The sequence below is a fragment of the Mesocricetus auratus genome, unplaced genomic scaffold (genome assembly GCF_017639785.1).
Source record: "Mesocricetus auratus isolate SY011 unplaced genomic scaffold, BCM_Maur_2.0 Super-Scaffold_100008, whole genome shotgun sequence".
NCBI classification, from domain to species: Eukaryota; Metazoa; Chordata; class Mammalia; order Rodentia; family Cricetidae; genus Mesocricetus; species Mesocricetus auratus.
This window is the reverse complement of record NW_024429192.1, coordinates 72,236,174-72,252,423: the sequence shown is the minus strand read 5'-3', so window position 1 is coordinate 72,252,423 and position 16,250 is coordinate 72,236,174. Positions and strand designations below refer to the sequence as shown.

At 39.0% G+C, this 16,250-nt stretch overlaps 1 protein-coding gene across 2 annotated transcripts in view; it reads left to right on the top strand.

Moving 5' to 3' along the window:
* LOC101827344 (sperm-associated antigen 6) overlaps window positions 1-16,250 on the top strand; it is a 56,607-nt gene that overhangs the window by 9,524 nt on the left and 30,833 nt on the right. For both annotated transcript variants that reach the window (XM_021231507.2, XM_005077574.4), the window contains exons 3-4: window positions 3,380-3,546; window positions 8,263-8,446. In XM_021231507.2, the coding sequence (XP_021087166.1) occupies window positions 3,380-3,546; window positions 8,263-8,446 (351 nt within the window). The remainder of the gene's footprint in view (window positions 1-3,379; window positions 3,547-8,262; window positions 8,447-16,250) is intronic.

The window sequence follows — 16,250 nt, the reverse complement described above, 5'->3', positions numbered from 1 at the left end:
TGTAGGTAACTCCCTTGGGTTGGGGATTTCCTTCCAGAACTTTCTATAGGGCTGGGTTAGTGGATATGTATTATTCAAATCTGGTTTTGTCATGTAATATCTTGTTTTCTTCATCTATAGTGATTGAAAGCTTTGCTGAGTATAGCAGTCTGGGCTGGCATCTGTGGTCTCTTAATGTTGGTAGAATATCTATCTAGGGCCTTCTTGCTTTCAGAGTTTCCATGGAGAAGTCAGGTGTAATTTTGATAGTTTTCCCTTTATATGTCACATGGCCTTTTCCCTTAGCTCTTCTTAATATTCTTTATTCTGTATATTTGGGGTCTTGATTATTATGTGGTGAGGGGACTTTCTTTGTGGTTCACTCTATTTGGTTTTCTGTAAGCTTCTTATACATTCATTGGCATGTCTTTAGGTTAGGAAAGTTTTCTTCTACGATTTTGTTGAATATGTTTTCTGCATCTTTGAGTTGGGTTTCTTCACCTTTTTCTACACCTATTATTCTTAGGTTTGGTCTTTCAACACTGTCCCTTATTTCCTGGTTATTTTGTGTTAGGGATTTGTTGGACTTAAAATTTTCTTTGGTTGATGAATCTATTTCTCTTAGTATATCTTCAACACCTGAGATTCTCTCTTCTATCTGTTGTATTTAGTTGGTTATGCTTGCAACTGTAGTTTCTGATCATTTACCCAGCTTTTCTATTTCCAGCATTCCCTCAGTTTTTTTTGTTGTCTGTATTTCAGTGTTCATGTCTTGAACTGTTTAAATTGTTTCCTTCAGCCGGGCGGTGGTGGTGCACGCCCTTAATCCCAGCACTCGGGAGGCAGAGGCAGGCGGATCTCTGTGAGTTCGAGGCTGGGCTGGACCGATAGCCTCCGAAACAATACAGAGAAACCCTGTCTCGTAAAAAACCAAAAAAAATTGTTTCCTTCATCTGTTTGATTGGTTTTTCTTGGTTTTCCTTGTTTTCTTTAAGAGATTTGTTGATTTCTTTGATTTTTGTTTGTTTTTGCTTCCATTTCTTTAAGGAATTTTCTCATATCCTCGTTGAGGGCATTTATCATTTTCATGATGTTGTTTTTAAGGTCATTCTCTTCTGCTTCATCTGTGTTGAGATGTTCAGGTCTTGCTGCTGTAGAGTCCCTAAACTCTGGTGTTGTCACATTGGTTTTTCTGTTGTTGTTTTTACATTGTCTTCTTCCCATCCCTTCTTCCAGTGGGTGCAGGAGGAGTCTCTTCCTCTCCTGGTGTGTATGGGTTCAAGATTTCCTTCTGATGGGTGCAAATAGGTCCAATACTTCGATGGTTCTCCTCTTCCTCAGAGAGGGTTAAATCTCCCATGGGGAATCACCAAAATCTGTCACATCATTTGGGACAGTACCTTGGTCCTCCCCCATTTATTTAGAATGAGAGAGTATCCCTCCATAGGATATGGGCTCCCAAATCCCATTCATGTGTTAGGGATAATTACTGGTTCCCCCTGCTAAAGGCCCCATAGACTACTCAGTCCCCCCGACTGACACCCACTCTCAGGGGTCCTGGTTCAGTCTTATGCTGGTTCACCAGCTGCCAGACTTGGGTCTGTGAGCTCCCACTTGCTCCCACTTGCTCAGGTCAGCTGTTTGTGTGGGTTTCCAAACAAGGTCTTGACCCCTTTGCTCATCACTCCTCCCTGTCTACTACTGGATTCCAGAAGTTGGGTGCAGTGCTTAGCTGTGAATCTGCTTCTGCTTCCGTCATTACTGGATGAAGGCTCTATGATGGCATTTAAGGTAGTCATCACTCTCATTATAGGGGAAGGGCATTAAAAATAGTCTGTCCACTATTGCTTATATTCATAGTTGGAGGGGTCATTCTTGTGGATCCCTGGAGATTTCCCTAGTGCTAGATTTCTCTTTAAACCCATAATGGCTCCCTTTATTAAAGTATTTCTTTCCTTGTTCTCCTTCTCTGTTTTGTCCTCAATTCCAACTTCCTGATCCCTTATGTTCTCCTTCCCCTCTCCTTCTGCTTGAACTTTCTCCAACCTCCCTCTCCTCCCATCCCCTCCCCCATTCTCCCAATTTACTCAGGAGATCTTGTCCCTTTCCCCTTCTCTGGGGTGGTGGTGGTGGTGATGGTCTGTGTATGTCTCTCTTAGGGATTTCCTTGTTTCCTAGCTTCTCTGGGGATGTAGATTGTAGACTTGTTATTCTTTGTTCTATGTCTAATATTAACTTATGAGTGAATACATATCCTTAAAGAGGAAATGAAATATTCCCTTAAAGAAATGGAGGAAAAGACAAATATAAGTAGAAGAAATCAATAAATCTCTTAAAGAAAGCCAAGAAAACCAAGAAAAAACAATAACAGGTGAAGCAATCAGTTCAAGACTTGAAAATTGAAATAGAGGCAATAAAGAAAACACAACTGAGGGAATTATGGAAATGGAAACTCTTGGTAAGTGAACAGGAACTACAGCTGCAAGCATAACAAACAGAATACAAGAGATGGAAGAGAGAATCTCAGACTTTGAAGATAAGATCCAGGAAATAGATTCATTGGTCAAAAAATGTTAAATCCAACAAATTCTTGACACAAAATATCCAGGAAATCTGGGACACCATGACAAGACCAAAGCTAAGAATAATAGGGATGGAAGAAAGAGAAGTTCAGCTCAAAGGCACAGAAAATATATTCAACAAAATAATAGAAGAAAACTTTCCCAGTCTAAAGAAGGATATGCCTATAAAAAAACAAGAGGGTTACAGAATACCAAATACACTGAACAACAAAAAAAGTTCCCTTGCCATATAATAATGAAAATACTAAATGTATAGAATAAAAAAGAATATTAAGAACTGCAAAGGAAAAAACTCAGGTAACATATAAAGGCAGACCTATCAGAAATATACCTGACTTTTGTGTGTATATGCTAAACCATGTTTTAAAATATGTTTAATTTTATGTGTATATGTGGTTTTTTTTAGAAACAGGGATTCTCTGTATTGTTTTGGAGGTTGTCCTGGAATTCTCTCTGTAAACCAGGCTGGTGTCGAACTCAGAGATCTGCTTGCCTCTGTCTTCTGAGTGCTGGGATTAAAGGCATGTGCCACCAACAGCAGGCTGTGTATATGTGTTTTGCCTGCACGTATGTATGTATGTATGTATGTATGTATGTATGTATGTATACCATATGTATGCCTAGTTTCTGAGGAGGCCAGAAGAGGTTGTCAAATACCTAGGAACTGAAGTTACAGACAGTTGTAAGCTGCCATGGGGTTACTTGGAAGTGAATGCAGGTTCCCTTCAAGACCAGCAAGAGCTCTTAAACACTGAGCTCCCATGTTTTGTTTTCTAATAACAATTTTGCTGACTTCTGTTTTTCCCAATTTAACTCAGGTGTAATGTCTTTGCTGAGGCCTCTTCTTCTGGATGTGGTCCCAACAATTCAACAGACTGCTGCTTTGGCTCTGGGCAGATTGGCCAATTACAATGATGACTTAGCAGAAGCAGTCGTGAAAGGCGACATTCTTCCACAGCTTGTTTATTCATTGGCAGAACAAAATGTAAGAATTTTTCCAAAATAATTTATGTATTTTTGGTTTTAGGTAAAAATGATAATTTGGGCATGATTGTAGGTTTGAAGGCATTGGAATGTTTAGATTATTTTGAGTTGGGTGTGGTAGGCAGCTTCTCTCTGTCATTGTTAATTTATGGGGACTATGTAAAAGAAATTGTTTGAGGCATGCATAAAGTAGTGTGTGTGTACATGGGAGCTTTGGACAGAGCTATAGGATCTGGCTGAGGCAAGAGTGTAAAGACTTCAGACAAATAAATTCTTTCTTTCTGCCATCCTTACATGAAGGTGGTTAGTGGGAAGAGTAAGTCCTGAAGGGAGAGTACACCTTTAATGAAAGGGTTGATAAGCAACTTTTTTTTTTTTTGCGAAGTAGACAAGCATTACATGTGCCTTCTGAATGTGTCCTCCCCAAACCCCATATGATACAGTATTTTTTCTCTACAGTGTCACCAATTAGTTTATACAATAGTTTAGAATTTAAGCATTTTAGACTATCCATTACACTCTAAGTTTATCATAACCTAAGTCTAACATCAACTTTTCTTGAGATCTTTAAGACTAAATTTCTACTTGCATATGAAGCATAGCTCAACTGAAAAGTAGGCAAAGGACTTGAATATTTTCCCAAAGGAAACCTGGAAATGGTCAACAGCATGTGAGAAGGAGCTCAATGGCATTAGCGATTACAACACCTCACATCTACTAGCATGACCACAATGAAAAGTAATTAAAAAGGGAAACCAGTGTTAGTGATGATGAAGAAAAACTGAAACCCCCATGTGCTGTTGATAGGCACATAAAATGGTACAATTTCTGTGACAAGCCATGTGGCAACATAAAACAAGATCAATGCCCCAATAAGATTGTAATCTTATGGAGCAACTTTCCTTCCCATTGCACATCCAAAAGCACTAAAGTGTGTGACACATGCTCAGACAGTACTACTCAGCGGTCTGGGTGTGTAAACAGCACAAAGCCATCAACAACTGAATAGCTAAACAAAATACTGTATCTATTAGCTCAGGAGATCTTGTCCCTTTCCTCTTCTCTGGAGGACCAAGTCTGACAATTTGTTAAAACTGAAGAAAATATGCCACAGTAAAACACTATTACTAATATTACATTTTTATGTTAGAGACATATGCTGAATTATAGACACATCTTGGTAAAATATTGTTGGCATATTTACTTCTTGTGGTTTGCATTTTCCTTGTTTTTGTCTATATAAACAGAAGACTTTCAAAGCAGGTGCTGGGTCATGTACTCACTTTTTCATAGTCACTATTAAAAACTCATAATTGGTAATAAAGTGGGTTATTGCAGCATGATTAAAAAGTTTTACATTATTATAAGTATGCCATTTTAACTGTAAAAGTATTGTAGTCAAATATTTCCTACATATTTTTGAATTCTCATACATTATACACACACACACCACACACACACACACACACACACACACACACACACACACACACACGAAGAGTAATTTGTTACTCCATGGTTTATATTCAAAATTTCATTCTTTACTAAAATAAAATTTGTATGTAGGATATATAAATGTGAAGCAATATTTAAAATTCACATACTGGTGATTTGTTTTCACTATTTTCCCCTCAGATTGTATTTTTTTTTAAAATTTTGTACAATATGTTTTGATTATACTCACTTTCCCCCAACTCTTCCAAAGCCCATCTTTCCTTCCCCACCCACCCAACTCAACCTGATCAACTATGTCCCTTCAAAAGAATCAAGTCCAGTTTGTAATGTCACATACTCTTGGATGTGTGGCTTTCAATAGATGATGGTGAATATCCAAGCTGCAGCCTCAAAAAGAACTGACTTTCCTTCTCCCAACAGCTATCAGTTGCTCCTTGGCTAGGGTGGAACTTCATGTCCACCCCTCCTCTCAGTGCTAGAATTTGTCTGTCTTGAGCTTGCACTTGTACATACTGTCTCAACTGTTCAAGCAGCAGCATCATTTTTGGGTCAATTCTATAGTGTCCTAGCTGTTTCCCCAAAGTTTCAGACTAATGAGTTAAAGTCCTGATGTCTACCAAGATATCCACTTATTCGTTCTCTTGGAGTGTCTTCTTTTGATGAATGTGTCATCTATGTTCTCTATGTTTCATTTGTCCAGTGGTCTCTGGAGGTCTTGGTTGAATGCATTAAATCAGGAGCCATCTGGGACTTTGTTCATTTTCTGTAAAGATACAAGCATATCCTCACTTCGATGTTAGAAAGGAACATCGGACTCTTTCTTTTTATTTAGCATTTCCTTTATTTTTTTTCTCCTTTAGTGCAAATGTTTTGGGGCTGCAGAAAAAGCATTATCCTTTAATGTGAATTTTTAAATTTAAAGTTATTATAACTAAATGTAGCAAAGTATATGAGGATCTAGGTGGATGCAATTACCCCCCCTTTTTATAATTTGACAATTAAGTACATGATGGTGTCATTCCACAATATCTTGACTCTGTGGGTAGTAAGGGATTTCAGTAGCATGTTAATATTAAATTTCCTCAAATCATTTGCTAGCATAAGTGGGACCATTATTAATATTTAATTATAATGAGAATCCTAGAAAGGAAATGTATAGAGAGCTATTTGACAAAGTTCTAGATGATGCAATGGTATTTCTCTGGGGTTTCCAGGATCCTGGATCATGCTTGGGGCTGTGCTATGTAGCTGACTAGTTAGGGAGAGGCACTGTGCATACCTGTAGTGCACTCTGAGACAGACGATCTAACATTGCCTGAAATTTAAAGTTTTGCTCTTTTAGTTTATTTACCATGAAAGCCAAGCACACATTTAAGCATTGATTTGATGAGGAGGAGAGGAGAATGTCTTCCCTATGTTGAATGACCAGTATCCTGGAAATTTAACTAACTTTGGTTTAGCTGCAATTGTTCTGTGCTAGAAGTTGGGCTTGTTTTAATTTTTTTCTCCCATGAAGAAATGATTTATCAATCTATATGGAGTTATTCCCAATGTGAGGGAAGCAATCAAAAAGTAAACACACAAAAATCAAACAAACAAAAAAACTAAGCTTTGGGGAGCCACGCTAGGTCATGCTGCAGGCGGTAGAGGCCCACCCACCACTCTGAGGAACTCAAGTGTTACCACTCTGCCTGGCACGCTGTGTGTGGGAAAGGCTGGCAGGAAGCAAGCAACCACAGAGCTTTGAGCTCCAGTCAGATCATGAAGGAGGGAAAGCCCCAAAGTGTGTGATTTGCCTGAAGTCCAGTGGCTGCAGAGTCCATTCTGCCTACCCTGCCAAGATGTGTCCAGCAAAAGAATCTCCATTTTATAAAAATAATTGACAAAGATTTTCTCTTCCCTTCCATGAACTCCCTTTACATTAGTTCCTATTCATATAAAGTTGTGGAACTTTAGCCATGAATTATTTTGTTTTTGTGGATATTAACAGACATTTCAATACTTGTGCAAAATGCTTTGTTGCCAAGGACTGAGAAGAACTCAGGTTGATCCTACTATCATTGAAGGTCTTGAACCCTTTCCACAAAGGCTCAAGTTTTCTGTATCCATGATCTCTACTTAAGAAACCTTTTCTTGCCTTCTCCTGAGTTTTATGCCCCACATTGGGTGCCAATTGCAGGGATCCCTGCAAGCATCATGGTTGGCAGCAAATGAACCTTGAAAAGCTACGAGTGAAAAATCTGTTCAGCCCAACTTAGAGAAGATCTTGTGGAGAGTCTGATGCCAGGTGGCTTATTGCCAGTGTATTTAAACATGATATGATTTGGAAAAAACAGTTTCCTGGTATAATACAATCCCTGCTGTCCAAGGAGAATAATTGCATTGCTATGTGTCATTTCTTCCAAGAAGATGGGTTTTGGAGATAAGCTATATATATTTAGCTTAAGAGGCCAGAGGAGGATCTGGCATGGGAAGGTTATCATCAGTCATAGGATAAGATAGCATACAGGTCATTTAGGCTACTGACTGCCTACAGTCCTGGTCGTGGGAGCTTCATGTGGCCTGGCCCTTTTGATAAGGCAGATCACCAGGCTGTTAATCCCCAATTTCCAGCCTTCTGGATGGAAATACAGGTTTCATTTCCTTTCCTTTGAGAGGACCATCATGTGTGATTAACATCCCTGGAGATCTGTGGGCACATTTCTAAAAGGGTCAAACAACTTATATTCTACTGTTTAGCTCATTTCCTTATCAGGAGAAAATTAAAATATATGATTATTTTTCCTTTATGTTTATGTGGTTACTGATATGAGCATCTTGAAATATGGTTGTTATTTCAAGATAACTTGGGATACCAGAAAAATTAATTGAGGTCATGAAAGTCTTTCCATGCTTACAGACTGCAGGCAAGTAAAGGAAATGAATTAGTTTGCAGAGTACAGTGACATATTTGAACAATCACAGTGCTCCCATGAGTTAAATAATGCCTTCAGTATCATGAAATATCTGTGAAATTATGGAAAACATTCTTTTATATTTGACTTTTACTATTTCCAAATACATACTTAAGTGTAAGACACTTGAAAATATAATTTTAAACATACCTTATTTTCAGTTTGCCAAAGAGGAGCAATGGGAGAATTTCAAAGAACCAAAGTGATTTTTCAGGTTAAATTTTCTCTTTTGTATTCCATATCTGTTGAGTATTCCTTAATGTAATTTTAAACTTGTTTTTGGTCTGTTCTTCTCTTTTCCCTGAAAGCGTTTCTACAAGAAAGCAGCTGCCTTTGTCCTGAGAGCAGTTGGTAAACATTCCCCTCAGCTGGCCCAGGCCATAGTTGATTGTGGAGCTCTGGACACATTGGTGATATGCTTGGAGGATTTTGACCCTGGAGTCAAGGAGGCTGCAGCTTGGGCGCTGGGATATATTGCAAGACATAATACAGGTAATGGAGCATACTTGAAAACAGGGTAACTCTAGATTTATTACATAAGTCTAGTTTCAATAAACAGTAGATTGAGTTTTAGGTTGATAGTGTACATGATGAGAAATCAGGTTTTGAATGACAGTCTAGCAATTTGAATCACATACTCACAACATACTTGTATGTATTTGTCTTACAAGAAAAAACAATTGAAGGAAAGGAATGGTGTGGAGGAATGGCATTGGTCCTCAAAGGCTTTGTTAGCCAGTTATAACTTGCATGCTTGTAATACCAGAATTCAGGAAGCTGAGGCAAAAGGTGTTCAGGGCCAACCTGAACTACTCAGCAAACCAAAATAAGCAAAGCAAACGAAAATTAAATATTCCAAGTCAACTAATCAAATAAAAATATCCTTGAGTTTGTTAATGAATATATCTTAGTTTGTCACCCCATCAGAATTCATTGGGTCTTTGTTATAAGTAATATTTAAAATGATAAAGTTACATAATGCTGGATACACATATTAACAATATGTATACATTTTCATATAGATATAAATCATGGAGTTATGTGTTTGCATTGCAGTTAGTAGAATTAGCATGTGTTTTCAAAACTTACAGTTGTTTTTCATTTGTTTATATATAAAATAGCAGCTACTGTGTGCTGAATAGTTGTGGGTCTGACTCTGTGCCTTGAATTTCAGATACTATTGTCTCATTTTGATTGCAGATGTCTCATTTAGGTTCTTGTCTCCCTACTAAGCAGTGCACTTAGAGAGGATGCCTGAAGTTGTGTGAATGGCAGCTCCAGAATTTGGGTTTAATTCTGATTGCCAAGTCCATGTTACTATCTACTTCCTGAGAACACCGATGATAACCCATAAAACTAGAAACATCAGTAGAGACAAAATATAACATAAGAACATTAGTTGAGAAAGAATATTATTGTCATGCTTAGAAGGATTCAAAGTCAATATATTAAATTCATTTCATAATATGTAGATCAATGGTTCTTTGCCTTGCCTTCCCTTCCTTCCCTCCTTCCTTCTCTCCCTTCTTCCTTCCCTCCCTCCCTCCCTCCCTCCCTCCCTCCTTCTTTCCTTCCTTCCTTCCTTCCTTCCTTCCTTCCTTCCCTCCCTCCCTCCCTCCTTCCTTCCTTCCTTCTCTCTCTCTTTTTTTGATTTTTGATATAGGATTTCTCTATGTAGTCTTGGATGTTCTGGAACTTGCTCTGTACACCCTACTGGCTGTGAACTCACAGAAATCTGTCTGCCTCTGCCTCCCTAGTGCTGGCATTAAAGATATGTGACATCACTGTCCAGCTTAGAGTGGTGGTTCTCAACTTGTGGGTCATAACCTGTTTTGGGGTTGAAGTGCCCTTTCCCAGGGGTCACATATCAGATATCTACATTATGGTTCGTAACAGTAGCAACATTACAGTTATGAAGTAGCAATGATAATAATTTTATGGTTGGGATCACCACAACATGAGGTACTGTATTAAAGGGTTCCAGAGTTAGGAAGGTTGAGAAACACTGCTCTAGAGTTTGGTTTACTAAAAAGGTTCACTTAAGCCTCTTATTTAGATACTAATTGGGTAAATAGGCACTACTTTTTCTTTTTTTAAGCTAGCATATGTTAAGGATATGTAACAATAGGTTTCATTATAACATTTACACACACACACACACACACACACACACACACACACACACACACACACACAGAGTATTTTGATCTTACTCACCCTGCTCCCCACCTTCAGTCCCTATTACTCTCTCTGTTCTGCCTCCCACTAATTATTTTCCTTTTCCCAACTAGTCCTCTGTCTTTGTTAGGATTTCTATTGCTGTGATGAAACACCATGACCTCAGCAACTTGGGGAGAAAAGTGTTTATTCAGCTTATGCTTCTGCATCACAGTTCATCATCAGAGGAAGACAGGCCAGGAACTCAAGCAGGGCAGGAACCTGGAGGCAGGAGCTGACCCAGAGGTGATAGAAGAATGCTGCTTTCTGGCTTGCTTCCCCTGACTTGCTCAGCCTGCTTTCTTACAGAATCCAGGACCACCTCCCCAGGGATGGTACCACCCACCATGGGCTGGGCCCTCCTCCATTAATCACTAATTAGGAAAATGCCCTAAAGGCTTGCCTACATCCTGATCTTATGCAGGCATCTTATTTGAGATTTCTTCTTCTCTGATGACTTTAACTTGTGTCAAGTTGACATAAAAAGCATATCCTCTCCTATTTTGTCTTATTTTACTTTTTTGTTTACCTACTGAGTTTTATTGGGGTTGGAAATATAACAAGACTACCTAGTATTGCATCATTTCTGTCCCACCCTCTCCCTTCTCCAAGTCCTCTCGTGTCCCCACTCTCACCACCTCTCAAATCCATGTCCTCACTGAGTCTAATCAGTGTTGCCTGCATGAGCATTTATTTAGGGCTAACTACTTAGGATTGGGAACTTGTCCCTCAAGACAACTGGTTCCCTTTCCTTCACAACCATTGACAGCCTGAAAATTTTCATCTGGGGTGGACCTTGTGAAACTTACCCCACCCCCGTTGGCATGATAACTGGTGTGGCCTTTGCAGGTCTTGTTGAGAGTTCATGGGCGCAACATCCCTGTCCTGTCCAGAAGACACTGTCTTGTAGTAGCCATCTGCTCCTCAGGTACTTAAAAATCGTTTCACTGCTCATCTGCCATGTTTCCCAAGCCTTAGGTGTAAGAGTTGTGACTCACATAGGGCTGGCTATTCCATGGTCACCTACCCTTTTCCTTTTTTACCAGTTGTGGATCTTTCTAAAAGTATCTTCAAGAAGAAGCCTCTTTGATGAGTGGTGAGAAGCTGTACTGATCTATGGGTATAAAAACAGGCATTTAGAAGACAGATGGATACTATATTAATTTAGGGAAATGTTAGTAGTAGGTTCTGTCTCATCCTTGGGTTCTTGGTTAGGTTTGCAGCACCAGGAATGTGCTTCCTTTCCTCCCTCCAACCCCACCTTGCTCTCTTTCAAATTCATGGCCTCTTTTTTCATTAATTATTGTTATATAAATCTATATATATATATCTGTACATACTCCTAAAAATGTAAGTATGCCCTATTCAATCTGTATAATGTTATTTGTATGTATATTTTCAGACCTTACCATTTCATATTGGCTAACTAGTTGGACCTGGGTTTACTTCATTCAGTCTGTTGGTGTGGGTTTCCTTTGAGCTTTTTGTTTGACTTCCTGAGTTTTTATTTTTGAATTTTATCTCAGTACGGCGTAACACTGGTGATTCTATTTCTTTGTTAAATTCTATTGTTGTATTTTGAATTATTTTTATAATTTAATTAAAATGTTTGTGTTTTCATAGTCTTCATTGGAACATTTATTCATATCTTCTTTAGGGTCCTTGAACATACTCACGATTGCTATTTTGAAGTCTTTGTTTTGTGCTTCAGCTAAAGTGCTTTTCTCAAGGAATATTGCAGTAGGGGTCCTGGTTTCTGGAGGTGGCATATTGTCTTGGTAGTTGTGTTTGTGAGATATAGACCCTTGGAGTTACAATGTTTGTAGTGGTTCTTCATGAGAATTGCTGGTCTCACCATTGTTGTGGGTGTTTAGTTCTTAGGGTGCTGTTACCACAGTCTTGTCAGGTTGTGGATGACAAAAGTGATTTTTTAAATTTCAATTCATCTTTATTACTTATATAAAATAGGTGCTATTCCTTTGACACTTGAAAACCAAAAAATTCTGACATACAGAAAGGTCAAGATGTTTATCTTTTATTGGGCAGTGTCATTAAAAATGGAGATATAAAACTTCATAAAGGAGAGGATAAAAATCACAAGATGATAGAGAAGAGCGATGTTTGATTTTTGCTTTTGCCAGCCACTCTGGGTTTTTAGGGTTCAGACTCCCAAAAGTCCCAGGTCAGCACAGTGAGTGAGGTGGGTGTCAAGCTAGTAGGTGGGGGAGGTGTCTTTAGTAGGGTTTGGGGTCTAGCTCTGTGGGAATCAGTACTGGAAGTAATATGGGTCAGTTCCACATATGGTGGTATGTCCCAAGGGAATAGAGATGGGCTAGGAGGATATGCTGGTACAGGCAGCAGTAGGTGGTCCAGGGTTACCCTAGAGAGGCCAGAAGGTTTCCTGCCAATTGTGGTGACTGTGTCTTCCCTGGAAGAGCATGGGCCTGGAGTTGGTGGAGACTCACAAAGGAATCACTTTTTTTTTCTTTTAATGTCTTTTTATTTAATCTTGGAGATGTTTCCATATACACAAGCATGTGGAAGTTATGGGATTATGTGTGTGCATCACACACATCCCAATTCCTTTCTAATTAACTAGGTGTTAGTGAAAAAAGAGTAAAATAAATTTATTACCTATGTTCTTTGGACATAGAGGTTATATATTAAACACAATGACAGTTTTGGTGGGGGGTTATCTTATTTGTTGGCTGTTTTCAGGGTTCAGTTTACATGCTGAAAAATATATTGTGGTTCTTCAAAAAAACTAAAAACTATATTAATTTAGTGTGTGTGTGCGTGTGTGCATGTGCAAAGTGCAGCACATGAGTGGAGTTCAGAGGGCAACTTTCAGAATTGATTCTCTCTTTTGGCCACTCATGTCTGAGAGACTGAACTCAAGTCACCAGCTTGGCAACAAGGACTTTCCCTCAGCTATCTCACCAACAGAACCTCGTCTGAATTTTTGTTTTATCTTTTTAAATTAGGAACTCTTGATTAATTAAGCTTGTCTTTTTGTACTTAAAAATGAATTTTGATTATAGAACAATGAAGTGTAGTCATTTAACTTCAGCTTCCTGAACCACTTAACTTTAACTTTTACATGTGCTCCTAGTAATTCATCACCACCATGGCAATCATGAGAGAGCATGCAAGGCTCTTCAGAGTGTCACCATGTGTTTGTACTGGGTAAAGTAAGTTAAATTGCTAAGATCTCACCTCTGATGTTATTTGTAGGCTAAGGTAGACAATTTGATACAGATTGGTAAAATATTCATGCAGACAAGTGGGCAAACATCAGACAAAAATATACAGAACAAGACTACATTAAAATCATGTATAAAGAATTGGCTAATGATGCATTAGAATAAGTGAAAGATATATATAGTACACCAACAGAAGGGAAGTCTTTACTCTCTTAAGAATTTTGCTTAAATCAGGTCAGCAGTGAACATACTCTGGGCTTGAAATAGAGGAGATAATCACAGGGAAATAGAGGAGGGAATCACAGGGAAACAGATGAGGGAGTCACATAGGAAAATAGAGGAGAGAAGCCTCTGTGTTCTCTGTGGAGAGCACCTGAAGTCCTCCTAGTCTAAGGCTTCAGCTTTATTTTGTGTCACTGTGTGTGCATCATGATATTTTCTTTTGATGAACAATATTGTTTGAACTTGTTTTTTCCCATAGACGTTAGTATCCCACCACTGTGGCATCTCCAACATCTTGGGGTCTCCAATACAATCCAGCCTTCACCTTCACAGCTTCACACAGTGGCCTTTCCAAGGCTCAATGTGGGAATTCCCCTGCCACATGTGGGGCCTCAACAGCTTTCCTTAGTCACGAAGGAAGATTCCATAAGCCTTTACTCCTGTTTCTGTTATGACTCTTAAGCCGGAACCAAGTGGCAGATGCTTGTCTGGATTGGATCCTGGATCCCTCCTTGAATTGCATTTGCATAAGTCTTGATTTGTTGTAGCTCTTTAGCAACAGATAATTCCTTAGAGCAGTTCTATTAGCTGGGTGGGGTCTTGCCTTGAGGGCACAACTCCCTTTATTCCATTTTTCCTTATCTCTTTCAGCATTAACCAGCACTCTAACACTAAATTTCAGGATGCTCTTTTTCTCCTGTACATTTTGTATTTTTTTTGGCTTGTTCTTTTTCATTGCGTATCTGCATGAGAGTATTTACTAACAACCACATGGTAGAGTCAACATTAGGCTGCCTTAAAATCTCCTCTGCCAACAAAGTCAATTTAAAAAACCCTTCCATTTCACCTCAGGTGGATTCTTAGGATAAGGGCAGAAAGCAGCCACATTCTTTGCCAAAATACCACAATAATCTCTAGCCTAGTTGCTGATATTGCTCACATATGAAACCTCTTGAGCTGGGCCTCCACCGTTTGCACAGGTCTTGGCACTATTGTCTTCCATGGTCCTAATAGTATGGCTCATTAAGCCCTACTTACAATGTCCAACTGTTCTCCTAGTTCAGAGTCCCAGCGTCTTCCACATCCTTCAAAGTAACAGCATGGTCAGGTCTGTCACAACAACACTCCACTCCTAGTACCAATTTTTGTCTTAATTACTATTCTACTGTCATGAAAAAACATCATGACCAAGATAACATACAAAAGAAAGAGTTCACTGGGGGCTTAGAGTTTCTGAAGATGAGTCCATGACCATCATGTCAGGGACCGTGGCAGCAGGCAGGCAGGTGTAGTGTTGGATTAGTAGCTCAGCTACTAATCACAAGACAGAGAGATCCACAATCACAAGACAGAGAGAAAGCTAACTTTGGAATGTTATGGGCTTCTGAAACCTCAAAACCCAACCCAACATACATACCTCTTCCAACAAGGTCATGCCTCCTAATCTTTCCAAAATAGTTCCACCAACTGGGAGCCAAGAATTCAAACATGAGAGCATATGGGGTAGACATTCTCATTTAAACTACCACAGGCACCATTCCCTGGGCAGCATAAGATAGCTAACTAAGCATTAACCTGTATGTGAGGCAGAAAGCAGTGTTCCTACACAGTTTTTGCTTAAAGTTCCTGCTTGAGTTCCTGCCCTGACTTACCGCAACAATAAACTAACCTGCAAGCTTAAATAAACTGGTTCCTTCCCTTACTTGTTTTTGATCATGGTATTTATCACAGCAACAGAAATGAAGTTAGAACAACAGTTCACAAGAAAATAGGAACTATACTGTATTATGCTAGCTGACATATTTTGGGTGCCCATTTTGATCTTATAGGTGGCTTTAGGTAAATGACCCAGATTGCTTTACAAATAAGCTAATTGCCTTAAAGACTTTTACTTAGGATAGAATATCTGATGGTCCAAAGGCAGTGATTTGTGGTATGATGCTATGACGTCATAGAGCGTTTCTCTGTCTCTTTTGGTTTTATGGTATAGTTTTGTCAGCATGGTGACCATTAGTCACACTTGACTTTGTTCATATCAGCTGTGACTAGAGCAGTTTTCATCTTTAATTCAACTAAAAACTGATTCTCAATTTAGGTATTTGAGTTAGCGTGTTTCTCTTTGATTACTATCATTACATACATATATGTATACATACATAGACACAATCTATGCTTGTGTGTGTGTGGTTTCAGGGATGACCAGTTTGTATTGGATAACCAGCTGGGGGACTCATCCCTGGAATAACTAAGTCTCCTTGTCTCAGTGGTCATTCTTTGTCTAAGAGTGAGGCCTTAGGCGATTTCCCCCCTAATGAGCAAGCATTTCTGTAGATATTGTCATTGTTCAAGTGTTGTCTATGCAGCCATTTCTAGGAGAGGGAGTCTCACAGCAGACTTCATGCTATTCTGGCTTATATAATTTTTTTACTGCCTGTTCCATATGTTCTCTGAGCCATTGGTGTGGGAGCTGTAATGCAGACATATCTATTGGAGCTGGGCTCCCTACAATCTGGGAAGCAATAAAATGGCTAAATAGTACCTCAAAAAGTGTTAATAAACCTTAGCAATTAGAGAAATGCAAATTAAAGCAACTCTGAGATTTCATTTTACCCCAGTCAAAATGGCAGAAATCAACACAACAATGAGTGACTAAT